At 38.1% G+C, this 26,909-nt stretch overlaps 1 protein-coding gene across 3 annotated transcripts in view; it reads right to left on the reverse strand.

Annotated features, from left to right (window-relative positions):
• The window catches only part of ITSN2 (intersectin 2), an 87,520-nt gene that overhangs the window by 25,343 nt on the left and 35,268 nt on the right, over positions 1 to 26,909 (reverse strand). For all 3 annotated transcript variants that reach the window (XM_055810661.1, XM_055810662.1, XM_055810663.1), the window contains exons 5-27: positions 25,613 to 25,776; positions 24,163 to 24,360; positions 23,773 to 23,869; positions 22,066 to 22,208; positions 20,722 to 20,785; positions 18,847 to 18,984; positions 18,657 to 18,742; positions 17,399 to 17,661; positions 16,554 to 16,703; positions 16,184 to 16,324; positions 15,302 to 15,389; positions 14,562 to 14,701; positions 11,707 to 11,843; positions 9,282 to 9,727; positions 8,026 to 8,147; positions 6,178 to 6,353; positions 5,746 to 5,890; positions 5,067 to 5,272; positions 4,183 to 4,247; positions 3,100 to 3,266; positions 2,723 to 2,768; positions 2,417 to 2,538; positions 658 to 754 (exon numbers count right to left, since the gene is read on the reverse strand). In XM_055810661.1, coding sequence (XP_055666636.1) covers positions 658 to 754; positions 2,417 to 2,538; positions 2,723 to 2,768; positions 3,100 to 3,266; positions 4,183 to 4,247; positions 5,067 to 5,272; positions 5,746 to 5,890; positions 6,178 to 6,353; positions 8,026 to 8,147; positions 9,282 to 9,727; positions 11,707 to 11,843; positions 14,562 to 14,701; positions 15,302 to 15,389; positions 16,184 to 16,324; positions 16,554 to 16,703; positions 17,399 to 17,661; positions 18,657 to 18,742; positions 18,847 to 18,984; positions 20,722 to 20,785; positions 22,066 to 22,208; positions 23,773 to 23,869; positions 24,163 to 24,360; positions 25,613 to 25,776 — 3,401 coding nt within the window. The remainder of the gene's footprint in view (positions 1 to 657; positions 755 to 2,416; positions 2,539 to 2,722; positions 2,769 to 3,099; positions 3,267 to 4,182; positions 4,248 to 5,066; positions 5,273 to 5,745; positions 5,891 to 6,177; positions 6,354 to 8,025; positions 8,148 to 9,281; positions 9,728 to 11,706; positions 11,844 to 14,561; positions 14,702 to 15,301; positions 15,390 to 16,183; positions 16,325 to 16,553; positions 16,704 to 17,398; positions 17,662 to 18,656; positions 18,743 to 18,846; positions 18,985 to 20,721; positions 20,786 to 22,065; positions 22,209 to 23,772; positions 23,870 to 24,162; positions 24,361 to 25,612; positions 25,777 to 26,909) is intronic.

The raw sequence follows: 26,909 nt of genomic DNA on the forward strand, positions 1-26,909 counted from the left end.
GGCCGCGCTGGAGCAGCTCCGGGCAGGGCCCGTGGCCCCGCGGGGAGAGGAGCCCGGGCTGGGCGGGCTGCGGCAGGGCCGGTGCCCCCGCGGGGACCCGCGCCGGGGCCGGCTGGGCCTGAGGGGCTGCGCCCCGCGGGGGGAACCCACGGCGGGGCCGGGCGTGGGGAACGGCAGCCCGGCAGGGCCCCGGGCCGGGGCAGGGTGTGAGGAGCCGCCCCCGGAGGGGCAGGAGCGGCGGGGACCGTGTGAGGGACTGACCCTGCGCCGCGGCCGGGGAGCGGGGAGGGGCCGCGGGGGGAGGGCCCGGGACGGTGCCTTGAGCTTCGGTTTTATTTCTCGCTGCCCTGCTCTGCTCTGACCGGCAATCAATTAAACTGATTCCCCCCGGCGGAGCCTGTTTTGCCCGTGACAGCAGCTGCGGAGCGATCGCCCCCTGCCCCGCTCCCGCCCCACCGGCCCGTCGCTGTTTCTGCCCCGGCCCGGCTGAGGGGGCAGGGACAGAGCAGCTCTGGTGCCCAGCCAGGGCCAACCCACCACAGGCCATTAAACAGAGTATTACGCTAGTTATGCAATTCAGACTAGTATCTGAACAATTGAAACAGTCACATAAAATACTGTAAATAAAACATAAAGCTTTTTTTTTTTTTTTTTTACCTGAGGGAGCAGCAGATGTGGTTCTCTCACTGCTCAGACCCAGTAATTTCACATGGCTGGCAGGGAACCATCCTTTCTGCCTCTTTTTCCCTCTTGCCTGTGAATGTTTAAAATGGTTATTACACAATTAGGAAACCAAATAGTCTATAGATTGGAAGAAATGCAACAAATGTGTCACACAGTTTTACCAACAAGAGACAAAAAGCCAGGCTTCCAAACGCCAACTAAATACTAAACACTAAACAGAACTCAAAAGGAAAAAATATCTGGCTAAAGGATAAAACAACCCCGTTCAAATAAAGCTGCATCATAATATGTTCTGGCAAATGAGTTCATCCAAAATTTTCAAGCACAGCTAATGATTTCAGTGTACACTTTAATTGTAAGGCTGAAACTTCACTCTATGAACATTCTTACACACCGTATCAGGAGTCTCCAACACGATACCCAGAACCGAAGTAAGTACCTAAGTATTCGGTATCACTTCCTACCTAGTACAGCGTGTGAGAGTTCAAAAAGATTTTCCTCATTTTTTAATCTTTGCTTTTTCAGTCCCACAGGTAAAGATGATCTCTGCACATACTGAAGAATCAAATATACTTCAGAGTACATAAAAAGTCAGGATGTAAAAGTCAACATTTTAGAAGATGATAGAAACCTGGAACTGCAGAGTGAGCTCTACTACAACAAAAAAAGGAATTCAAAGTAGCAAGAATTGACAATTATGTATCTTAGTTTCTCTTCCTGCACTTTTTAAATTATTCTTTGAGGCTTCTTCCTGAACCAGCACTGATCTACTTTTTATAAAATACAAACTTTTCATTGTTTTCTGTATTTATTTTTTTGCACATACTATGAATAAATTTTCCACTGTCGTTAATTCACAGAAACTCAGTGCAGCAATTTCTCAACTGGCTCGCTGTGATCTCTCGTCCTGTATCTGTAAAGCTGGCTAGCTGAACAGTTAGATCAGCCCTGTTAAAACTGCTGAAGAGGGAAGATAGGTGTTAACAAGAGTATTCACTCAAAACAGCGTGTGTGGCTGTAGAATACCTTGGGAAAGGCCAGTTAAGTGATATTAAGAAGACAGAACTTTCTATTATGCTGTTCAATCCCAATATTGGAAACAACATTCAGTATCGGAAGCAACATGTTTAAACTCGGGCTAACGCTGCAGATTAAGCTAAAGGGTAACAAAGAGACATTATAAAATCATGATTTAACTTTCTGCATTGGTTGCAAAGATGAAGGCTATTGTGGACAAAATCCACAGGGCTGCAAAAACTGAAGTTTAAGAAGAATGTCATGTAAAAGCACCCTTAATCCTTGGGACTTTAAATTCATCACTAGGTGAGGGAAAGAGAAAAGAGGGAACAGCAACCTTCACAGGAAACTAGCTTCCAACTCCAACATCCAAGAATTCCTATTCTTTCAACAGAATAATTTTACAATTTAATTTTTTACTAATTAAATCCTAACCAATTTATTAACTGTCAATACCAATCTTCTCCCTCCCATGCACATGTTCATTGACAGTTTTACCTTCTCCTGTGACAAAAAACCAAAAAAAACCACCCCAAAAAACCAGCAACCCAAGGTTTAATTAAAAACTTTTTCTCCCAAAATATGGTTTATACAAAATGAAAGTAACTTTCTAGCCAGCTTTTGGAACACTATACTTAGTTGTTTTCTCAAATTGAACCTAAGATCACGTAATTGCCATTCATGAAGCTGCAAATATTTCTCCTTCAATAGCTACCTGCAACTCTCCTTGCCACCATCCACTAGAATTTTTCTTCAGAATAAGTATTAGCTGTCCTGGAGCAAGACTAAGCTGTTCAGTTCCTGATGCAGCATAGGCTGTAGTAACCTGAGCAATTTCTGAAAAAGATGAAAAAAAACAACAAATGCAATGATCATTACAGCAAGAACTAGATCCACAGAAATATCCTGGTACATATCTTGCAGCCAAGAACATTAGCCACCGTTAAAACACTGCTGTGAACCTAAATGCTCATATTCGCTTAAGAAACAGTCCCAAATATTAAAGCGATCACACACTTACCGGGTTTCTTATTTACTGTTCCAGTTTTGCCAGCATTACTAGAAGCCTACAAAGACACAACAATAAGCTTTTAATGTGCAATAGAACCAGCGGAGTTTACACCAACTATAAGCATGTGGACAGAAAATCACATGGAGATTATAATTTTGAGCCTGTATTTAACAAAATACCATCCTAACCAATTTATAAAATATCATCTGTACAGAGACAGACAGTGTGACTGTGTCTCAGAGGCTAGGGCATAAGCTACGTAGGCTTTTCTCTTCTGTCAAGCACGTTAACCTCTGCTTAAAATTACTATCTAAGAGTATCAATACTAGGAATACAATAAATTTGAGAGAAAGTATTGTGCATTAATTCTCAGAACATGAACTCACTTCTTGATCCTTTGGTCTGACATAATTGGAGGGAAAGATTCCAGTTCTGCCATCAATGCTCCCAGTCCACCATTCCCCTTCTTTCTGGGTCACTAGGATTTCCTCACCTTCCGTGAAAGTCAAGTCACCAGGCTCAGAGCTTGAGTACGAATAGAGTGCAACATACTCTGCAAACAGCACGTATAAAGAAGACGACAATAGTTTCAGATAGGAAGAGAAAAGTATGCTAGACGCAAGTAAGGTATCTTTGATACCAGCATTCATCAGTGTGTTCATAACACAGATCAGGTCTTCACAAGTTTGTGAATCAACCTACCTACTTGCCTGATGGTAATCACAGCTTGCCTCATGCTTACAACTCTGAATTACAGGCACACAACTGTGTACAGAGAGATGAATTTGGCACAGGGGGTTACTAACCTATGATCATCCTGCGGATCAGCACAGGCCTGTAGACCATGGCTTGAAAACTCATCTCTTGCATTAAGTATTCCACCCTACCTCTGTGTTTGACAGCAAGAATGTGTATTACACACCTAAACCTGATTAAAACCACTCTTATCTGACTAACAGCAAAAATTAAAAGACTCAAGTGGAATTAATGTGTAATTGGGGAAGCATGGAGATACACTAGATTAAAAGGCTTAGAAAATGCTTTCCACAAATTTTTTCTCCAGTAGTATTTGTTCTCTGTACTCCCTACTGATTGAAAGAGAATGATCCACACTCAGGAGACTGAAAATCCCTCCTCACATCTCTAGAGCATAGCATAATACAGTAGAGAAGAGCAGGAAGAGAACTTGGCTTATGGATATGAGACATATTTAGGTTTTCAGAAATAAGTTGATGCTTGAGCAGAAATCTTAAAAACAAAACCAGGCCTATGCTCCACCTGAATTAGTTGTAAGTTTTACTAAGTTCCTGTTTTAGAATTCTCGTATCAGTAGCTCAACATTTGTACTGTTTCTTCTGGAAAAGCATTAAAAGGCCTGCTCAGAAGCTCTTCATATATTTAAGCTTATTCACATGCCATTAAGCAGAAACAGACTGTACCATTAAGTAGCATATTTCATGCTGTCTTACCCTCTCCTGCTGTGTAAGGCTGTGTATTAGGCTTTTTGTTCACAGCTGCATAAATAGCTTCTGGCCTGTAGAAAGAAAAAAAGGTTTGTGTAACTAAAAGTTTGAGCAAAACCAAATCTCTTTATTAGGGTGAGACTAATATCTCCAGACTTTGCTTATCTCCAAGTTGGTATTGCCTCTGAATTAATTGCAAAGGCTTTCCTGACTGTCAAACAGTGACAGGTATTACTGATATTTAAGATATGAATGCATCCAAGAGCACACCACTTCAAAAAAGAAACGTGATGAAAGATGAGAGGATATATTTGCAAATTATGCTATCCAAAAGACATACAAATTAAAGATTGTCTAAATTCTGTCATTCTAGAGAATTTCTAAGAATTTTTATCATAACCAGTGAAAAGAACAATTCACACACAATGGTACAGTCATCCCAGCAGTAAGGAACAGTTACCTTGCAGCATTAGAATAATGATTTTTTCAAGCACAGAAAAATACACTACTTCTGCAAGATGCAAGTTAAGAGATTACAAATATTTGTAGGTCATTTCGAAATTGGCACCTTCAGAGGCAGAACACAAGTACACTGCAAGAGAGCTGACTCAGTAATGAACTAAAACAGAGTCTGGCACTTGATGAATAATCAAACACCACGGATTTTTCACAGCACTCAGCCTTGAAAGACCGTCTGTTTACACAGTAGTGAGACCAACATTACTTGGCTTGCCAGAATGAAATAATAGAAGCAGAAGCTTAAAATGGCATGGTGTAAATTGTAAATGGTATTTATGTTCTGCACTTTAAAGCACTGCAAGAATTGTGTTGCTCTAAACCACCTTTTTTTGTAAGCTGTTGAATAAACCAAAACCAGAAGTCACACTTACTCCTCTTTCTTGATTTCACTCCCAGGTAAGAGCTTGACATACGATTTTGGAAACCAACCCCTTCCTCCATGTACCTCCCCAAACCACCAGTTTTCCTGTTGCTCCAGGACAGTAATAATATCATTTTTTGAAAAATTCAAGTGGTTTTCTTTTTTTGCAGTCCAAGAGCAAAGTGCTTGTGCTTTTAAGTTCTCGACAGGCTGCCCCTGTTAAGACAGAAGCGGAGATGTTGATTGGCCACACTACCCCAAACTGGTGCATGTGTTAAAAACGAACGAACAAACATTGATGTATCCTTTATTGAAATTTAAACAACTTCATTCCTAACTGACGGCTGAATAATTTATATTTTTTTACACAGATGTATATAAACCATTGATTGAAGAACAATCTCTCAACTCTGTTTCTTATTTGTTACAAACATCTGGTGTGTCTAGTTATAGGTGAAAGTGATTTTAGAATTATGAAACATATTGCATGAGTCTTCTTGCTCAGTGGTTCCTGGAAAGATACGGAATTATGTCAGTGCACACTAGTGGAGCATTCAGACTCGCTTCTTTATCCTCTAGCCTGTTCAGTGCACCCAGTATTAGAAAAGTTGTGTTTTGTCTTTTCTTTAAATCTGTTTCATTAACATGAATCTAAAATACAGCAAGTTCTCCACTCTCACACAATATACCTGTCCATGAATGGGTGAAACAGATCCAGGGGATACAGTGCGAGTAAAAGCTGATTTCTGTTGCCATGCTGTATTAACATTCAGGCTAGAAAAAGGTATATTTTGGTAGTCAGATTCTTCTGCAGATTTACTTGATGAAAGTGGTCTGCAAATTGAATACAGGCATATTTCAAATAAAAATTGTAATGTGTTAAAAGTACCTCAAATAGAATAACCTTTTTTATTTTAACATACAGAAAACAGATATTCTATACAATGCAAAGCAGAGTTGTCAAATACTTAAATTTCCAAGGTAAGACTTTCAGGTAGGTTCTTCAGTAAGTTTTTTGCATTTGTATTTTAAAAACAAACACCAAATTAAGCTATACAGCATATTATGTGTTAGCTAAATTTAGGAAAAGCAGTTTTAACAGAAACACAACAAAAACTCACTCTGAAGCAGTTGAGGTAGTAGATAATGATACTGTAGGAGGAAGTAAGGCCTTCTTAGGAGATAAAGATTTTTCTCCTTCTGGTATTTTTTCTACATAATTGCATGGAAACCAACCAAAATGTCCTTGAAAACTCCCATAAAGCCAACCAGGCTCTCCCACAGTTTTTTCATCAACCTATGGACAGGAGGATAAACACAAAGAAAATGCAATTAGCAGCATAAAACAAACAGGGTATCCAGCATGTCAGCACCTGCTGGCACTCTGAATTGAGCAGTGCAAGCAGCACACATACAAGAAGCAGCATTTTCATTCTCTTCCCTTTCAGAATGGACCTGGTTTTGCACTGTTCAACAAACAGGGCGATGATGCAACTGCACAGCTTTTAGACACAGGTAGAGACAGGCCTCAAACACAACATATTCCTTCAAACAGGCTCCAAATAGGCACACCGGGGATCAGGTACTATACCTGGAGCCAAAAATTACAGTGCATTGTGTTGTATTGTGCCAAATGTGCAGCCAAGAGGCAGCGGCTGGCAAACTTATCAGCTCACGGAAACAACTGCTGTAGTTTTGCTTACAGATATAATTAACAGTGTCATTTGCATCCAAAACACGTCCAAAAATTCTGATATTTATTATACAATTAAGTATAGAGCATCCTTAAATGTTCATAGCAATACTGAAGCCTCCATTATGCTGCAAATTAGTCAAAATTAGCTAAAAATTTGCAGCTCATAAAATACTATCACCTAGTTAGCTTAGTTGAGGTTTAGGGTTTGAGGAGGCAGTGGCAGCTGTTAGTCTATTTCTAAAATGAGTTATCAGTAGTTATGACAGTTAATTATATCTGAGAAGGAAGCCAAAGCAAAACCTGCTTCTCTTGTTCCCTCTTCAATGCTTCATTGGTAGGAAAATATAAATAGATGATTTAACACTGCCAAACTGAAGGCTAATACTTAAGTGTTTTAATACTTTGTACCACATTGCTTTGTAAATTCTCCCTTTTCACCTACCTATATTCTTTACAGTCTAAATGAGGAGAAACTATACATATATTAGATACATAAATAATTGTACTGCCACGGCTGTAAGTCAGTTTTCACAAGTCCACCTGAAGGCACATGCTTTCAAACACTTGTATGCTGTCAAGGGACATAATCACATGAAGGGACACAGATTTCAACTGAGACGCCAAAAAACATTTCCCATCTTATGGTCCTGCTGTAATATTATAGATAGCATATTCAGCTGAATCCAGAAAAAAGTGCTACAAAGAACGGACACAGAATAAACTACTACAGATATCTGCCTGAGGGAGCATTCATAAAGGACCAGCTAATAATATTATGGTGAGGTTAACCAGCCTATGTCAACAAGACATTAGAAAATTATATTAAGATTCTGAAGAACCATTCACATCTACTTGTTAAATAAGTTGTTTTATTTTCATTTAATTGCTATTAATTAATAATTCATGCCTCTATTTACTATGCTTATATTTCAAGCAGGCACTTAGAGGCCAACCTGTACACGTACAACGCACTGCAACCACCGTATCATTCCTGACCTACTAACTTTAGAAGTCTGTTTAGCATTCACTATGTTATTTTAAACAGATTCTCAACACCTATAGGATGTGTAAGATCCAAACAAAGATTTTGGCTGAACTAATTCTAATTTCAGCTGTTTTTAAAAAGCAATCCAATTTAAATTCTGAGTAAGCCTTAGCCTCAAAATCTATTAATGTAATGCTTTTGACACTTAAGACCTCGTGTATGTCAAGGCTGGGGAAGAGGGTGCGTGTGTGTGATTTCTGCAAGTCAAACACGAATGGCAAATCTTACCTGAATTATATCGCCAGTATTAAAGCTCATTTCATCATGATTCCTTGCTTCAAATGGATATAAAGCTCTGTAATTTACCAAGGCAACTGGATTCCTAGACTCTGAGACACTAACAGCATTGCCTGAAAGGGTAAGAAAACTAGTTACCATTTTGATACAGCTGAAAGACATGCACTTTGTTGGAGCCCAATCATTCTAAGCAACAGGTATGAATACAAGAGAACAGTTCTTGCCCCAGGCACTATGCAAATACTCAGAGATCACCAGCTACAGCAGGCCGATGGGATGCATACAAGAGTTTAACATGCTAATCATAGTAAATATGACATAGGCAATAAAACGCATTGATTTCTGAAGTGAAAAAAATTACACCTTTACTTTCTCATCTTTCCTTGTCAAACTGCCTGGCTAAACCTGACTAAACTTAATATAGTCTTAAGGCAATTATAATTTTCCAAGTTGAAAAGATACCACAGTTGCAACAATAAGTATTCAACAGCACGTGTGAAGATTTTTCTTAGAAACCTAGAATAGCAAAATATCATTTCCATTTCCTTTGTATCTCTGTTCTCCAAGTCTGTGACTGATGTTGCTAACAGTGAATGTTTTACAAGGTATAGCTGAAGTGTGCAAATATCTTTCAGCACTGTTCTAAATTGGTTCTTAGTGAACTCAGTGATAAAAGTGGCTAATAAAACTGAAAAGAACTAACGAAGGATGGAACTAATCAAAAGCGCCTTTAGCAAAAATACTGTTAAACCAGTATTTTTTTTAAGTCACGCAACTACAGTTAGGTCTAGTCATTCAGTTTTTTGTTATTTAATAAGATGATTCAATATAGTGCAGAAATAAACTAGATTTCAATGTTAATAAAATGCTTCACTGAATGTTACCTACCCATCCACTCATTACTGAACAAAACTCCTCCATATTAGCATTCTGCTTTAATGACAGAAAGTGCAGGCCTTAGGAAAAAGCTAAAATATTACTGTTTCCAGAATCTGGGATGTGTTGACCATGATCACTGGAATATTGGTCATCAGAGTTACAGGTGCTGAAAACTGACAGAAGTAACCCAACTTAACAGGATTATTAAAAACTAAAGACATGAAACATTACTAGTTTGATTTTTTTAAGTAGTATTCTAGACAATAAGCCTGCCATAGTGTCACATTAACAGTAATGCATTTAAAGAAAGAAATAACTCTCAGGAAAATAAGAACCATTAAAGCAAAAATCTAACAGACTAAGATTACCTTCATTTTTCCAGGGTGGTTTAAGATTTTTACCCTCTGTTGGTTTCAACAGATCTGCAAATTTCTCATTTACGCTTAATTTAGAAGTACGTTTCTCCACCTCTTGAGAGCTGGTCACTTCTTTTGTCTTCTTTATTTCTTCGTTCTGCTTACGCCTCTCCTCAGCTTCTTTTGCTATTTGTTCTTGCTTTCTTTTATCTTCTTCCAGTTGCCTCTGCCTTTGTTGTTCTGTCTCCCTAAAGATCGTGGCTTGCCTGCTTTTTTCCTCATCTGCATGAAGCTGTTGTTTATTTTCCCTTTCTCTCATCAGAGCAATGGCTTCTTCAGCTTTCAGCTTTTCTTGAACTTTTTCCTGCATGCGCTCTTCCTCCAATCGCTTCTTTTTCTCTTCCTCTTCCCTTCGGATGTTTTCCTGCCATCTGTTCTCCTTCTCCCGTTTTGCTTTCCTGAAAGAAAAGAGTAAAAGAGAAGTAGGAGAACATTCATACAAAAATGAATGAGATTATGATCATAGAGTAATTGACTGCACTTGTCAGTAAAACTCAGTCCATGATATTGATCACTCTCCTCTCCCGGTGTAAGCTCCTCGATGGGAGGCCATGCTTTGACTAAACATGACTGCCAGTATATTTCACATACAAATAACAAATGGATTTACATTCTTGGTACAGAAACACTGCCACAGGGTTACTTGCGCAGTGCTTCCATGGGCACTTCTTGCTCATCAGGACAGGTAAGCAGAAGTGTACTGTTAATTGAAGAAACGTGTTTTTTATGCTGTCCACCAAAGTAGTAGCCAAGATTGGAAACTAAGATTTCCAAACAGATTAATAACAAAATTTCACTCTGGTACATACATATAAATACCCTTTGCATACTGATTTTTGCTGCTTGAACTTTTTGCCTTCAGCAGTTGTAATCTATTCAATATGCTTATCCCCACCATGGCCACACTCTTCAGCAGACAGAAACCGGACGTCTGACTGTATTCTCTGCCCTGATTCTAGCCTGTGCATCTCTCCAAAAAAGTTATTATCCAATTCAACACATTTAAAAATCATTTATTTTTAGCTGTCCAAGATCTTCCTTCTGAAAAGAGCGGGACCTAACCCTTTGGGCCACCTTCTGAAGAGATTGTTCAGGTCCACGCCTAGAGAAGACTGCTTCATCAAGTAACTGGGGGCGTCCACTCATTTGATGGCCATTTTATTGCGTTTTCAAGAGCATGACAGGATCTAGTAGGAGCTGTGCAATAATGCTGTTAATCTAACATACAGATTCAACAGAAAAATTAACAGGATATCACTGTACGCACAGCATACAGTTTTCTTAAAGGGAGCGTTACAAATGTTACGAAACACCATCAACGCTATTGTAGAAATACGCTGTCATGAGTTAAGACCTTGAATCACACGCACTACGAGGTCACTAGCTCTGCTTCACTTACAAGCAGTCAAAGAAAATATGAATCACTGAAAATCTCTCTCAAATTAAAAAGACAAAACACGGCAATCCTCTGAATGAGGAGAGCAGTCAAAACCAGCACACCAAAGCAATTCCACAGCTGAGGACTGGCCACTGAGAGCACCCACCCGCCCTCTCCCTGGCACTGTTTCACTACAGGGCTGCTAAGGGTAAACTAGGTAGCTGATAGCAGAAGGTTGGAAGAGAGGAAAAGCAGAGTGGCATCTTAAGACAGCCAGAATCAGACCCTAGAAACCATGTTTTCCTAATCAGTGAAACAAAAGAAAACAAAACTAGCTGGGAACAAGATCACAAAAAACCAAGAGCTGAGGACAGCAAAAGTTTGAGTGCTTCATACAAGGCTGGACTGAGCAAAAACAAGACCATATACATGAAGGGATGATCCTCTCAAAGACTTATTTGAATTTTCTCATTGTCCTCCTAAAAAAGGAACCAAATCTAAACCTCAGAAATTACTCACTCATCCAGCTTTCAAGAATAATACAGGAATTAAATAGTCAATGCCCTTCCTATTATCTTAAGTATCAATCTGTCTGGATATACATGACAAAAAACTAGTTAACTGCTCAGTCAGAAGTGCTTTTAAGGAAATAGGTCAGATGTTTTGAGGCCAGCAAAACAAGGCAGAATATATGAGGAATTTTAGATTGTGTGAGGATTATCTATTGAAGGAGCTAAAAATCTTAATAGCAAAAGTGCCTACTTGGTTTATTTATCCATGGCATCTGACCTTTTTTAAAACAAAAGACAAAAACAGATCAGAAAGAGAAAATTCAAATCATCTTGTATCAGTGGTACTCCATATGCTTCCTCTAAGGCAACTCAATAGGATGGATTTTTACTTATTAGACCTCTCGTTTAATACAATCAGCATCTTAAAAGTCACCTCAGCATTATTTTGCTTTAAGAACTGCAACATTGATACATTCAGACATGGTACCTTGCAGCCTCATCTTCCAGTCGCTTTTTCTGTGCAAGTTCAGCTCTTCTTTTTTCTACTTCTTTTATTTTGTCCTGCTTGATCCTGTGGAGCTGCTCCAAGGCTAACTGCTGTGTGCTGTAACTTTCTCTCAGGTCCTAAGGAGGAAACACAATGAAGTACATCAAAGCCAGTCTTTCGAGAAAAGCATCCAGGCATTTTAATGCTTTGTGAACCAAGTTTTAATACAAATGGACAAAGTAATATTAAGTTATTAATAGTCCTTGAAGGTCACTGCAAAGAAAGTAAAATAAACACAAGTATAAAAGGATGGCAGATTTGCAAAGCCTTTGATGTAACTTAGACTTTCAAAGAGCCCTTCCAGCCATACACCTGCTGGAAATGGCTATTACGACAGAGGAAAAGGAAAGATATAAAACTGAGTGTTCAAACACAACATTATCTAAGGGCACAGAAGGCAAGGTAGTATATTTTGAATAACTACAAGGAAGGAGACTTCAAGTGAAAGTCAACACAATACCATAAACCTGAGAACGCACCCCTTCAGTAGGGTGTTTGCCTTTGCAATGCTTTCTGAATGATCAGTCTCATATTTAAATAAAAAAAAACTTATAAAAATATCCAGCAGGCTTATCACTGTGGGAGGCCACAGCCTAAAGACACTAAATCAGACTGGAGTTTTCCTGTATTTGTAAATATCACAATTTTACTCTTTTTCTTTTGAGCACATCCTTTAATTCCTATTGCATCTCCCTCTGATAACAACTTTTTCACAGCAGAAAAATCTGCATGAATCTTTGGGATAATTATGTGTACAGAATTAAAAAACCAACAGTAATAGAATTACTTTAGATTGTACTTCACCAAGTCACAAAACACCTGTAAGACATTACATTATTTTTTCCTTAGGATTCTCATTGAGACACACTAAGCAATGCAACAGGTATACTCTGACTTTTCATATCTGATCTCATAAATGCAAATAAAGCAATTAAGAATGACCCATTCCTGCTACAATATGCACCTCTGCCAATAATCACGTTGCATAAGAGCTATTGTACAATTTATATGAAAAGGGCAAGATAACAAGGTTTCTGTGTCAGCGAAAGTCTCTGTAGCAATAAACTAAATCAAGCAATTGACTACAATTTTTCTGCAAACATATTCAGCTGAGAATTCTCATTTTGCATAGATATTGAGGAACACTGTGGAAACAACCTGCATCAAAAAAAAATTGCACCTTTGATTTAAGGACAGAAGAACCTTTATGCAAAATGGAAAGGTCAGTTAAGTAACTCTGGTCTGCGCGCCCCTCTCAATTATTCTTGAAGTCAGATTTCGGACCCCAACAGACAAAAGCAGTGTTGAGGAAAAACAGCAAGTAGGTTTTAGTACTGGGTTAATCTGGAGGTTTAATAGCGTTACGTTTGCCATATCATATACCATATTCTGTATAATGATGTTATGTCTAGACTTTTAAAACTTAGATGAGAATTTGTATATCTGAGTCACAGCTTAAGATGTATGGACACAGGTAGAGAACAACAGATGGAAAAGTGGGAGAAGACACTATTTCCATCTAAGACAGTGGTTTTTTGGTTGATGTTACCTTAACTAAAAAGAAAAAAATAACTGAATAAACCAAATTCGTGAACATAGTCTATTAAGAAATAAAATGGCTATCAGTATTTTGCAGTTTAGATTTCTAAGCAGGTAAGAAAATTTTAAGTCTTTAGAAGGATGTAAAAGCTAGCAGAAAGAGAAAGAGCCTATTGATTTTCTTTTAGGAAAAATTATTTAATAGAAGTTGTACAACCAAACAGAAAGGGTAAGCAGAGAAAAATTGCGAAATAATTAAAAACCAAAAGAGCCAAAGATTAGAAAATAACCTTAAGTAAGAGGAAGAGGTTGTTGAGACAGCTTAGCAGAGACAAAAGGCACTGAAGAACAGAATCATCCATATTCTCACACTGTAAGATAAGGTAGATAAAAAGCCAATTAATCTCTGTACTGTATTTTGAAAAACATATTTTAGGGAAGACTGAACTGTGGATGCAGCCACTGAACATAGCAAGCCATGCAATAAACAAGTAACTAAAAATACATGCTATACGTAGCCATTTTTTTTAAATAAAAGAAACTCCTTAAACACCTACAAATTTTACTTTGTGCTCTTTTTATTGGAGAGTGCAGAGCCCTCACACTGGCCCAGCATAAATCCATTACTTAAGAATAAAGTTCACATCAGTGCCACTAAGAGTAAGCTAGTAAATAAAGTTAAGTGGATGCACGCTACCCTGCCTGAGAGTTGCATGCATTTTTAGGCAAGTCAAGAGCTGCCTCTGAAACAAAAACACCTTCAGGGCCAGTGGTCGTTATGTCTTAACTTCTACACAGATAAGTGGTCTGTGCTTACTTTTAGAACAATACTTAAGCCTGCTACCAGATCTTGTACAATGTACTAGGAAACCATGTACTTCTTTCAATAAAAGTGAAATGTTCCATCCACAATTCAAAAATAGTAGCCAATATAACCTCAGCACTGTAAGAACAGAATTTGCAAGAGCCTGAAAAACTTCAATGCGAAATCAAAATGAGTTCTAAAAGGTCAAAGTTGAGAGTGAGCAAGTTGATTCATGCAAAGCAACGATTAGCAAGAGATTCACATTTTAGTATATTAGCAACAGTTTTAAGTGCATGTTTATTGCATTATTTACTCCAAGACCTTATTTGACATTGGAAGTTGGGGAAAGCTTTTTGGAGGCCTGGTAGAAGTGCCACCAATCCTTATGACTGGACAGACATAAAGATACTGCTTACTGGTCTAAGACTAAGAATTTAGATAATGCAGGTACCTTAAGCTGGCTGTTAAATGCATCCATCTCAGCAAGTTTAGAAGCAGTTTCTTTCTCAAGGGCATCCAGTTGATCCTTAAGTCTTTGGCATAATTCTTCCTTTTCTAGGGACTTCTTGTGCACTGAACTGATTCCTGTACCTGCACAAGGAAAACCAAACCATTTTACAAGGATTTCTGTTTTCACAAATTATTATTTTCCTAATATACACGCATTCCCAAACACTTCCCTCAAAACTCCTTGATTTACCTTCCTACGCACATACAGCACAAAGAAGAAATGGCTTCAACCCCCAACTGAGACACACATGCACTACATGTAATACGTACAGAATAAATTACAAGTTGTATTTTGTAGTATCAGACTAATCCATAGCAAACTTCTAGATAGGGACTTCTAGTGTGATTTGATGTGAAGACCAGTGTAGATTTTACATAAATGAACTCTCTTGAGCTTACACTACCAAAAAAGACAAGGTGTAATATCATCTGTGGGCTGTATAGTCTGTATAAATCAATAGTTTCAAGCAAAATCTGTGCTTTCTCACAAAAGTGTCTGTTTGCCCCTTGTTTAGAGCAGGAAGGAAATAATGGAATGCAGACGAAACAATGCTAACATGGCACTAACTGAAAAGATATAAAAGTGAAAGTGCGATTAACACTTCTGTATCCTTCAATTTTTTAACAAATGATGAAAAGCCAGCAGTGCAAACAGAAGAGAATTCATGTGCAGGCACTTACTCTGAGTGTTTTCAAGTTGAGCATTTTTAATTCTTTCACTTAACAACTGCTTTTCAGGAACTAAATAGATTAGTTTACTCTGATATTCCTGTAGATATTGAAGAGAACATAACAAATTTTTATTACTTTTTATAAATCAGTAAGTAAAAACGGATGAATTTTCAAACATAACTTCAATTCACATTACTGAAACATGGATACAAGTCATCATTATGGGATAGAGGAAAAAAATTACTTCTATACCCTCAATATAAATACTATTAAAGCTGAATGCTTTTTCACCCAAAAACATTAACACAGTTGGACAAAAAATTAACAGGCATGTTAAAAGTGTAAATATAATCATGAGAACATGTAAGTTGATGGCCCCAAGCCTAACAAAAACCAGTAACTTTCTGTGACACACAGGAACATGAAAAGAAGTTTCCTGACATGCACGAGCATTACATAAAAATACAGCAGAGGATGATTTATGGTAGTCAACTAATTTGAAGTAATTCATGTCTTGCTATTCAAAGAGATTAAAAAAAGAGCAACAAGATAATTCAACCCAAAGACATCTTGCTCTACATTCAGGAAAACATTCCTCCAAAATTTGAGTCTGGAGCCATAAAAGAATTCATAATTAAAGAGAAGTCACTATTATTGGTTCACAAAAGAACAGCTAAGGTTTTAACTACTGACCTCATTCAACTATCAGCTTGTTGCAGCACATACAACAAATAAAAAAAAGTAAAACACTGCAATGTTGATAGCCTTGCTGATTTCCTCTCTTCACTATAATCAAACTGATTCACTATTCCCCCCTACGGGAATGTATTATCAACAGCATTATGGAAACACAGAATAGGAAGTAAAGGAAAACTACAGAAAGTCATATACCTGAAGCTGCTGTTGTAGTTGCTTGACTTCCATGATTCCTTGGTCATATTTCTTATCTAAAGCCTCCAGTTCAGTTTTTCGAATTTGCTTTTTGCTTCGAATATCCTCCAATCTGCCTGAGATTTGCTGATGTTTGTCCGTCTAGAAAGAAATCAAAAGGCAAATTATACCACATACGGCAAAAATTTCCTCTCCACTAAATCTGTGGGCAAGTATTTTATGATCAATTCTGTAAAACAACCCAAAATATCTGCTTTAGATTCCTCATTCAAAATGGAATGAAACTCCTAACAGACCATTAACATAGACTCTCAGATTTGCCTACTTTAAAATACTGTATTTCAAGATTGTAGTGAAATTTCCGTCTTACCAGGGCTTCTAATTCAAGATTAAGGCTCTTCTTTTTAGAGGTCAACTTGACAATTTCTTCTTGTTCCCTGTTACGTTGATTAAGAAGTTCGTGGCGACGAATTCTCTCCCATTCCAATCGTCGCTGGCGCTCAAGTTCTTGCTTTGCTGCCTGCAGAAAAGTTCCATTACCTTAAATTCCAGTGGAGACACAGAACTTGGAGACTATGATTTAATATAACATGCTCTATTTCTAAATAGCATAACAGCAACCAACGTATTTCTTTTTTAAAGTGCTTTTATATAGAGCATCAAAGAATGGAGGAAGTGATCCTGTAAGATTCTTCATGCCATACTCTGAACTCTGGATGAAGAAAAGCTACGTAATTCAAAGATAAAGTCTAATTAGCTTGAAATACTGCCCACAAATGAGCACATGGGCAAATATTGCTCATAACCTCCCTTGAGTATTTCACAAAACTACATAAAATATCTTATGCGTGCGCTGCAACACCAAGTAGATGCAAATTTGTCTCAAGTTCAACTGTCAAAATATTATCCATTATGAATTCTGTACAATCTTGTTTGGTACAGACTTTTGCACAAACCCAAGAAATCTGTCCAAGAAAACCTCATCTGGCCTATGAAGTATCTGAAAAATCTTCAACCTATACCAACACTTGATTAATTTATAAGACGCAATGTTTCCAAACAGAAACTGTGTTCTCTTTCCAAGACAACCTGCCAAAGGCCATGCGAGGAGACAGGACTAAAGCCAGCATTCAAATCCTGAATGCACTGTTAAGTAGATACTGTATGCATGTACATATTCCTTCAAGCATTAAAAAATAATTTCAAGAAAACAACCTCCCGCCTTTCTATTTCTTTCCTCCTTTCTTCTTCCCTTTGTCTTTCCAACTCTCGTTGTCTCTCCAGTTGCCTTTCCATTTCGAGTTGTTTTTTCCGTTCCTGTTCCTGACGTTCCCTCTCTCTTCGCTCTTGTTCTTCTCTTTCTTTCTGAGCCTTACGTTCAGCCTCTCTCTGCTGCTGCTCCAAAAGGACCTGACGGCGTTTTTCCAGCTCCATGTTTCCTCTCTCGTAGTTGGCTTTCCTTTTGTCCTCAAATGTCACTAAAATAAGGAAAGGTGGTTATTTCTGTCCTGTGCAAAACACTGCTCTCAAAGTACTACCTCAGTCATGCCACTAAAGATACTTTCTTTTTGGCAAGCTCAGGTTGTTGGGTCATGGATGATAGAAGCATTTTATATTTGTTAAAGTATTATTTTTCTTTTCAAAAATAACTTTAAGTTTTCCTAAGTCTTTTTTTTTTTTTTTTTTTTTTGCAATTGGAATAAAGTGTTGTAGTTTAAAACAGACCATGAAAATTACTTGTTTCCTCCAAAATTCAAAAGACCTCCTTTTATAATCTAGGAGAAGACTATCTTCTGTTAAAAAGGTTTTACTGTGCAAGAAACATTAACACACAGAGAAAGATCTTGGTTTTTAAGGGTGTTCCCAGTAAGAGCTCCTGGAGTTAAAAACAGCAGAAAACAAGACAGGATCAAGCTCAATTCCTGCACTATATGATCAAAAGAGATACAAAGGAATGGTTTAGGCTCCCAGCAACCACCCTTCCAAAAAGACAGGCATGTCGTGTCTCGCAGTGTGCATGCAAGCAACCTTTGCTGGTAGCATCAGGGAGTCAATAGTACAATCTGTGTTACGTGCAAACTGCATCTACTTTTCTGAAAATTAAACTACATTGGAACTCCTCGCTTTCAAAATGTTCAGAACAAAGTAATGCCAGGAACTTTCAATGGAAAAAAAAAGTTGCAGTAGCATGGCAGTATTTGGCCATGAATGATTTCTTTGCAAAAATACATTACTAATCACCACACTTTTCCTTTCCTACAGCTAAAAATAGCCCCTATCTCTGCCTTCTCAATTCTATTAGATGTAATAGGCTGACTACATCCACTTAATGACCTTCCTGCCATCCACGTTAAAAGGGATCTACCTCCTGAAGTGAAGCTCCCTAGGGATCGGATTGTATCTTCCACTTTCCAAAGGTTTCAGTGCTCTTCAAAGACAGCCCTATACATTAAGAATGTGAACCCTATTTTACCTGGCTGTTTTTTCTGTGGCTCCTCCTCTTGCACAGGCTGGTAAGATGGCAGGGTTCCATTTACATTTTCAGTATATTTTCCACTTCTGGAGGGAAAAAACCCCCACCGTTGTTAGAGAAATAACAGTTTTCTTTGTATAAAACACTTCCATTGAAAATATATTGTGTTTCACTCTCCTCGGTGACATACCTGAAAGAAGGTGGCACCAGTTCGAGAGGCAGAGTTAGTGGCAGAGGTTGTCCGGCCTTGGCCATATCAGTTAGGTGCATGGCTAACACAAACTCATCAGCTTTGAGCTGTCCATCTCCATCAACATCAGCTAGTGACCTGCACAGTTTTAACAGCAATAATAATTAGAACCAAACATCACAGCCACTCACAAATGACAGCTGAAAATTTACTGTAAATATATATTTTTAAATAGAGAATTCCTGTAAAATGTTCTGGCAAAAATAACTACAATTAATAACATGAATAGCTGATGAAGGGATCTATTATTTTCTTTAATAATGCACTGCTATTCAGATGTTTTCATAAAATACAGCAAGAAGACATATCTTGAATTATTGCATCACTAAGAGAAGAGCTGAGAAGAGAAACCAGGACTGTTCTTAAGCAGCTCAAAATGCTAGAAACCACTTTTTCAAGTGTTGTTTTTTTTTCAAACAAAAGCAAACATTATACAGAATTACATGAAATTCTACAACACGAACCTTTGCATAAAATTTCCACCACCACCCCTTGTGTCTCCTTCAACAGTACAACGAAGACACGAGCTGCCCCACAGTACCCTCCACGGGTAGGAAAAGGATCACCCACCCCCTCTACAGAGAAGGCAAACCACACAATTGTATTGTTAGTCTACAAAATGCTTCCCACACAACCAGGGTGGTGGAGGTATGTGTGGGAAACCAGAGATGCAGGCAGGAAAGCAGGAACCTTTCTCCAAGAACTATCTATGTAGACACAACTGCAGGAATGCATCCTTAGACTGCACTTCAGTGAAACGTTTAATAAAGTAACTGCTTGTTTAAGAAGAACAGTTAAAAAAACCCCTACTAAAACCAAAAAGAAACCATCCAACCAAACAAAAAACCCCAGCACCACAGTGAAAAACAAAAGAAAATGATGAAATAAGACTTTATTACATTCACAGACAAGCACAATTCACACGTAACAGTACTATTATTACAGTAATTACCATGAATGCAGCACCCCAGTAGAACCACTAGTAACATCTTGCTTTGGGCAAAACTGAAATTTGGGCCATTAATCTCTCTACGTGGGTACACAGAGCTCCTTGCATTGGCTAGGGCTATCTTCAGGCTAGGCACCCAGAAGGAAAACAGTCGCTACACACCTGCTTCATTTCCCCATGCTCCCGAGTGGGGGAATACAACCTGACACTCCATTTCTACCTTCACAGCATGCAACCAAACAAGCTGAACAAATACAAGGAATATTTCAGCTTGCTGCTTCTAAAGACAAACAAATGACTGCCCTGCGACAAAGACGAAGAAGAAAGGGAACTCAGAAAAAGGTACTGTGAATTCTGCTGGGCCATTAAATTTTATGTATAACATCTGAGTTATGTCTGAAGGCATAATCCAAATTACCATATCTAGCAGGGCATATTATTCAAGCCTTCAAACAACTGTAACCATTTCCATCACCAGAGTAAAGGCATGTCTTAACAGATATGTAAGACGTAGATATCTTTACGGGGACCGCAGTAAAACTAAAAACTAACAAGCTTGATTTCAGAATCCTACTTTTAAAATTAACAAGCCCTCATCTCAGCTGAACTAGTTCATCACTGAATGAGAAACTGAAATTAGTATCTGTACTATATGGAGTTCAACGAACAAATGCAAAGAGTGAAAAATTATAATATGTCATGGTGTCTTCTCAAACTGTTACTAATGAACGAACTAGTTTAAGAAGTAGCTTAGTTTCAGTTTATGATTTTAGATCTATGGTGTCCCTTTATCATTTCTTATTAAATAAAGTACATATCCTTTCAACACCACAAACAGTGAATTCATAATCAGTAACTAAACTTACCAAATAGTAGCCAACTGAGTCTGTGAAAGGTTTGATTGCAGAAGGGCATTCCTTGCTTGAAATCCTTAGTGAAAGTGTAAAAGGTTTTAATAAAAAGAAACACTTTGAACAAAGATTCACATGTAGCAAGAAGTGGGTCATTAAAAATAAACATGCCCCAGTTCATATTAATCTAATCCATTTTCATCAGAGGCTAACAGTTGGCTTTATTTCCAGGCTTAACAACAGGAACATGATAATGATATTAAGTATTCTTGTGTACTTCCCTCCCTCCACCCCCCGCCCCCCCTCAGAGCACCTACTAGAAAAGCTCACATGAAAAACGCATATTTACGGTAATCCTCACAGCTGTTAAAAAAGCACAGCTGACTGTCTACCTAAACCTTGAGCTAGCATGCTGGAAAGCTGTTGGTTTTCCTTTGATAGAAAAGAACCATATACCTTTCTAGGCAGGTCAATGAAACCTTCAGGCCAAAATCAACTGAGCAAGATAAAAAGCACTGAGTCCCTTTTTAGAAACAGAGAACTGTCCTCCTTTTTTTTGTAAGCTAGGTAAGTGCTTATTCAAAATACATACTAACTTTACAACTAATAACTGCTCATCCAGGGCTCCAATCACTGCATTACAGTGAGTAATCCAGTTTTTTAAAACTCTACTCTTGTATTAACTTTGCATTTAGTCTTTTGAAACCACCATAATGCTGTGGTATGGCATAAATATCACTGAAAGTCAACCAAGAATAACTACCTTAAATTACTTCTGAAAAATTCCAAACATGGCTGCAGTACTGCAGCGTCTTTCCTGAATCACTTTCTTTGAAAAGATAAAGCCCAAATATCTAAGCAATTACTAACAAATATACATAGGAGCACAGGGCACAAAACCAATCATGGTATGTTCCCCATTTTACAAAGTCTTAAGAAGGAGTCTCAGTCCAAAGAGTGATGCTTGAAAAATGACGGCTGACTTCATGGGGCTAACTTCCCCAGCCTTTTGGTTCTCAGGCTCTTCTAGTTAGATCCCACCACTGCCACTATTTTCTTCTTGTCTCCTGCTGTAGCCTCCCCACTCTGCCTGGGGAGACTGCTGCTTCCTCAGGCTCCTCCTCCAGGTCTAACACAGAGCCCAAGCCAATAAACTGATGGTATTTCCATTTCTTGGCTGACTGGAACCACTAGCTGAAACCCACACTTTCCTGAGTATGTCTGAATGTCAAACAATGTCAGCTTTTATTTCACATGGCAGTCAAATCCCAAGCTGGGATTTCACCCCTCAGCCTGTGACACTCCAAAGGTAGAAAAGACTGCTCATTCTCCCCCCTCTGTATCAAATGCCATACTCACCTGATAAATATCCACTCATACTTTTATCAAGACTGTTAAATTTCTGTCTGTACTTTAATCTGGAGGCCTGAGGAACCGCCCAGTCTGAGGATGCAATCTTTGGTGAATTCCCAGCTAATGAAGCACTAGATGAAGAATTTGAGCTGTAATACAACACACATATACAAAGATAAAGAAAGAACTCTAAGTTTCTTGGCTTAATAAACAGGTATTGGAACAGAAAATATATGGCATCTGTGGGTAATATGAAACAACTTCCACAAAGTTTTACTTCTGCTAACTTGCTATATTTTCATCACTAAGATGGAGTTTTACTGTGAAAGTAGGGACACATTTCAAGATCCTGTTCCCTTGGTATCACAGGCACTTATGTTGCATAATTAATCAGTCACCACTGCATAATACTACTGGAGGAAAACTCAGCTTTTGTAAGAATGTTTACAAGGGCTATGAAGCACTGGACAGATATCTAAATAACTTTAAGAGGTATGTAAATGAATAACCATGAGCATAAAAATGTACCTGATAAACTCACAACCAAAAGCAGGTTCTAAAGCCACTGTATTACACCCCTACCTCTTCTATTAGTGACAACGACAGGCTGAATGGAAGTTTTCCAAGTCATTCAGTTTCTGCAGAATAGTGCTGATGGACCTGTAAAAATTCTGCCTGCAACTCCCAGCATATTTTCACAGCATCCCACCTTTGAAGATCAGACAAAACCAGGTGCATCCAGCTTGCCTTGTTTAAGGTAATCCCCTACTCTGTCAAGTAAAAAGCTATTTGCAGGTATGCAAGGCAACAAAGAATGCTGACAGAAACAAAACCTTTCTGGCGAGATGCTGGATAGACATCCTTTGCATTGAATTAGATAAGGCAATGGTGGAAATGCTGTCAACAGCAACATCGAAGAAGAGCTACTTTGTAACACTAACACCAGCAAAGAAAGCCTTCCAATTAAAAAAAAACAAACAAAAAATATTATTACAGGCACACAGCATGCCTACCACCATCTTATCGAACGTCTGCTAACATCGGGTGTCTGTCTGCCTGTGTGAGGAGCCCAGAGTCTGACATGTGTTCATCCTCAGGCCTTGTATCAGCAGCCAAGAGGTGCGAGCACTTCTGGGTCACCTCCTGGAGCTGAGCTGGGGCGGAGATGCTCTCTGGACTGCCTTTTGGGAGACTGCTCCTGGGATGCCCAGCTAGCATCTAGGCCTCAGCCTAGTCCCTCACTTCATCTATGGCAAAGCTCTAAACCCAGTGAAACTGAGCAGCTGATAATAAAGATTCATAATCTTCTATTATTCATAAAACAAACTCACACATAAATATTTATAACCAATACTATTCTTACATGCCTGCTAACTACACAGTGCCCTCTATAATGAACAAGCCCATCAATCCTCGAACATTGCTTTTATAACCACTTGGTAAGTTTTACTTCTATTTACTAATGAGGTACATTCCTTTCTTTTCGGCGCCACTTTCTCCCATTTGAACTCCTCTCCTACTTCAGATAGTTTTATCAGATTTATTGAAAAGATTATTGTGCATATCAAAACAATCTATATTCAGACTTTGTAGATTATATCGGATGGACTCATTTTTAATGAATATGCTTTGAAAATAGAAATGCTCTTTAAGTTTTGGAAGGTATGCTACTCAAGTTTAAGACACAACCATTTTAAAATTAAACTTTCATACCTGCTAGATCCTAAATCGATCAATGACTGTGCCTTCTGTATACTAGTACCACCAAACCCTCCTGCCATGGGACCTAAAGAACCAGTATGAGGCAGTGCTGAAACAAACAAACAAAAAAAACCACCAAAAACTGTAAAACAACTGGGTAGAAGGTAAAACTTCGTAATAAACACTCAAGGCTTTGACAGAAGTAAGAAAAGCTAATCAGCGCCTTGTTGTTAAGATTAACTAGTTAGAACCGATTTGACAAATGTCAACTTTGGAAGAAATACAATTTAACATGTTTTTTTTTAGCTCACATGCAAGTATTAGCATTCCTGTCTGAAACTAGCCATAGAGAAAATGAGATTCACAATTCTGAAAGCAAGTACTGCACTGTACTATACTTACTTGAAGAGAAAGGTACGGACAAAGGCTGCAGAAGGCTGGATGTTCCATTTGGCAACGAGGAGGTACTGGCAGAAGGCACCAGGGGAGCAGAGATAACCAAAGGAGGAATGGAAGTCATGGAGGTCAGAGACATGGGAGCTAATGGTGTGATCGTAGACATAGACGTTGGCATGGACAGATTTGGCATACTACCCATTCCTAGAGCAAAATCCAACAAGTCACGATTTAATACTGCGAGGCTCCAGCAAGAAATTGGGTCCATTATGCTAGGCAGAAACTACACAAAACAACCTGTGTCCAGAGATACAATGAGTTAAAATAGATGCTCATGTATAATATTTACTTTTTCTCTAAAATTTAGAGAAGACACAGAGAAAAATACATTGAAGAACATGAATTTAAGAAAAAAATAATCCTTGCAAGCAATTAATTCTCAGTGTATATTTAACTAGTATTTCACAAACAAGTAAGATCTGGTTTTCTGTAATTGCATCTTCAACTAGCTCTTCAACAAGCCTTTCCATGTCTGGCCCCCGAGAGAGACTTCAAGTGCAAGTCAGAAGTTGTGACAATCCTCTACAGGGAAAAAGCTGGTATTGTTTCTGAACTAAGACTCTTCCAAGTGTTGGCTTAGGAAGAATCCATACCTGTGAAAAGTGCATACTTAGGGACTTAAGCCTATCAAACGGTTTCTTTAAGACAGCTGCCTGAAGCAAGTAAGCACTTGAATTACTGGCTGAATCTTCTCAAAGACAACACTATGCAGATGAGATGATGGAAGGTTAGTAGGAAGTAATCATATGCCAACCATAGCTATCTATAAACACATGCACTTGCATGCAAACACACAAGATTTAGTGATGGACAGACACTTTAAACCATGTATGTAATTACTATAGGCATACATCGAATTTCAGAAAAGAAGTATGCACTAAATAACAGGCATGCACTGAATCCCAAAACACCATCAGAAGGGGAAAAAAAAAGTAAGTAGACTCATATTCAAATCGATCGTATCAACAAAACAGACAATCCGATTAATTTTGGAAAAAATACTTTAAATAAGTGTTCTACCAAAACTCTGACCTTTACTAAGTTTAACTTTAAAAAACCCTGAGTATAAATAGGTGAATGAGTAGGAGGGAGACAAAAAAAGACCACCAGTACAAGATGACAACCTGCAAGTCAGATGGCAGATGTCAATGGCCTTCCTGCACCTCATGTCAAAATTCAGTAGAAGGTTTTTCTTTATTATTAAATGTCTTCAAAGAATGAAATTATTAAAAAATGTCAAGAAAGCGACTTTGAATTTCCTAAATCAGAATATCCTTGGGGTTTTTTTTCCCACTGATGCACTCAACTATTGTGGTCAGATTAATGCTTGTATTTGTCTGAAATTAACTGTGGGGTTTTACCGCTAAACACTAAGTAATTATATATTCATAAGTACCAAAGCGAGCTGACATTAGCGGCGAAAATACTGGAGTTTGTTTCATGACAGGAGGGAGAACCGCAGGCAAGTGCTGTCCTTGCAATTTCAGCTTGATGAGTTTCATGGCTATAGAGAACTCCTGTTGATCCATTTTTCCATCCTTGTTCAGGTCCGATAGTGTCCTTAAAATAAAATAAAGTTAGAAAAGCCCGCAAGAAAGAAATGTAAATTTAACTTCTTCACTTAATGAGAAGCTTTTCTATCAGATTTATTTACTGGTTTTGTATAAGAAAACAAGAAACTTACTGCAACCATCTGTAGATCTTTCACTTTTGACAACGTTCAAACCCTCAGAAGTTTGATAAGTTTGATTACCCACTTAGTAGCCTTCTGCAGAGTTCAGTTTTACAGATGCTGTATACTAAATACTTAACCTGAGAAACAGGAAAACACTTGGAAAAGCAGTAGTATCCTGCTCAGTAGATACACTTGCTGCCTCTGCTATGCTTTTTTCTATGCTACTAGCTAGACTAATTATTTTAATTAATGTTTGGTAATGTAGGGAATTAACACAAGAGTCTGAAACGAGTACACAGAAACCTGGTAAAGACACTATATACCACTATGAAAACTCCATTAATTCACAAATAGTGTTGGGTTTTTTTAAACCACACTGTCATCTTTTGACACTTTTCCAAATAAATACAACAGGAAATATATGCAACAGTGCATATATAAACAGAAAATTTCTGGTCAGACAGAAAATATGAGATCTTATTAATACTTAAACATGAGAGGACTAGGCACAGGACTGTAAATAGAATTAGGAGAATTAAAAAATCCTACTTGATATTTAACTACATTTTCCCCTTCATTCTGTTACTCTTCAGTATAAAATGCCAAGGTCCTGTGGAAAAAATTCCTTACCACTCTTTTCTAGTGTTTGAAGAAGAAAATAACTTTGCATGTAGTTAGTTTCTGTAGTATTCTTTCACAAGCGAGTTGTTCTTAGTTATTATGAGCCTCCACTCCATGTCTTTTAACAGGTGAAGATCTTGGTAACAACCAAGTATCCCCAAATGAACACAGTATTCTAGTGACTGAAGAGTTACAAAGAAGAAAATGTTTTGAGTGTTGCAATCACCACATATATGCTGCAAAGAACAGCACTTCTTCCAGTTCCAGCATTACGGAATTGGTTGGTATTATACAGTATAACTGACCTCCTACTAACATTTTCTGTGGCTTCAGATTTTTTTTCCTGTCTTCTACTTCCAGAGTATTTTCCACTCCCAGTTTAGTAGCACACTTAATC

Source organism: Falco peregrinus, chromosome 7, assembly GCF_023634155.1.
Source record: "Falco peregrinus isolate bFalPer1 chromosome 7, bFalPer1.pri, whole genome shotgun sequence".
NCBI lineage: Eukaryota > Metazoa > Chordata > Aves > Falconiformes > Falconidae > Falco > Falco peregrinus.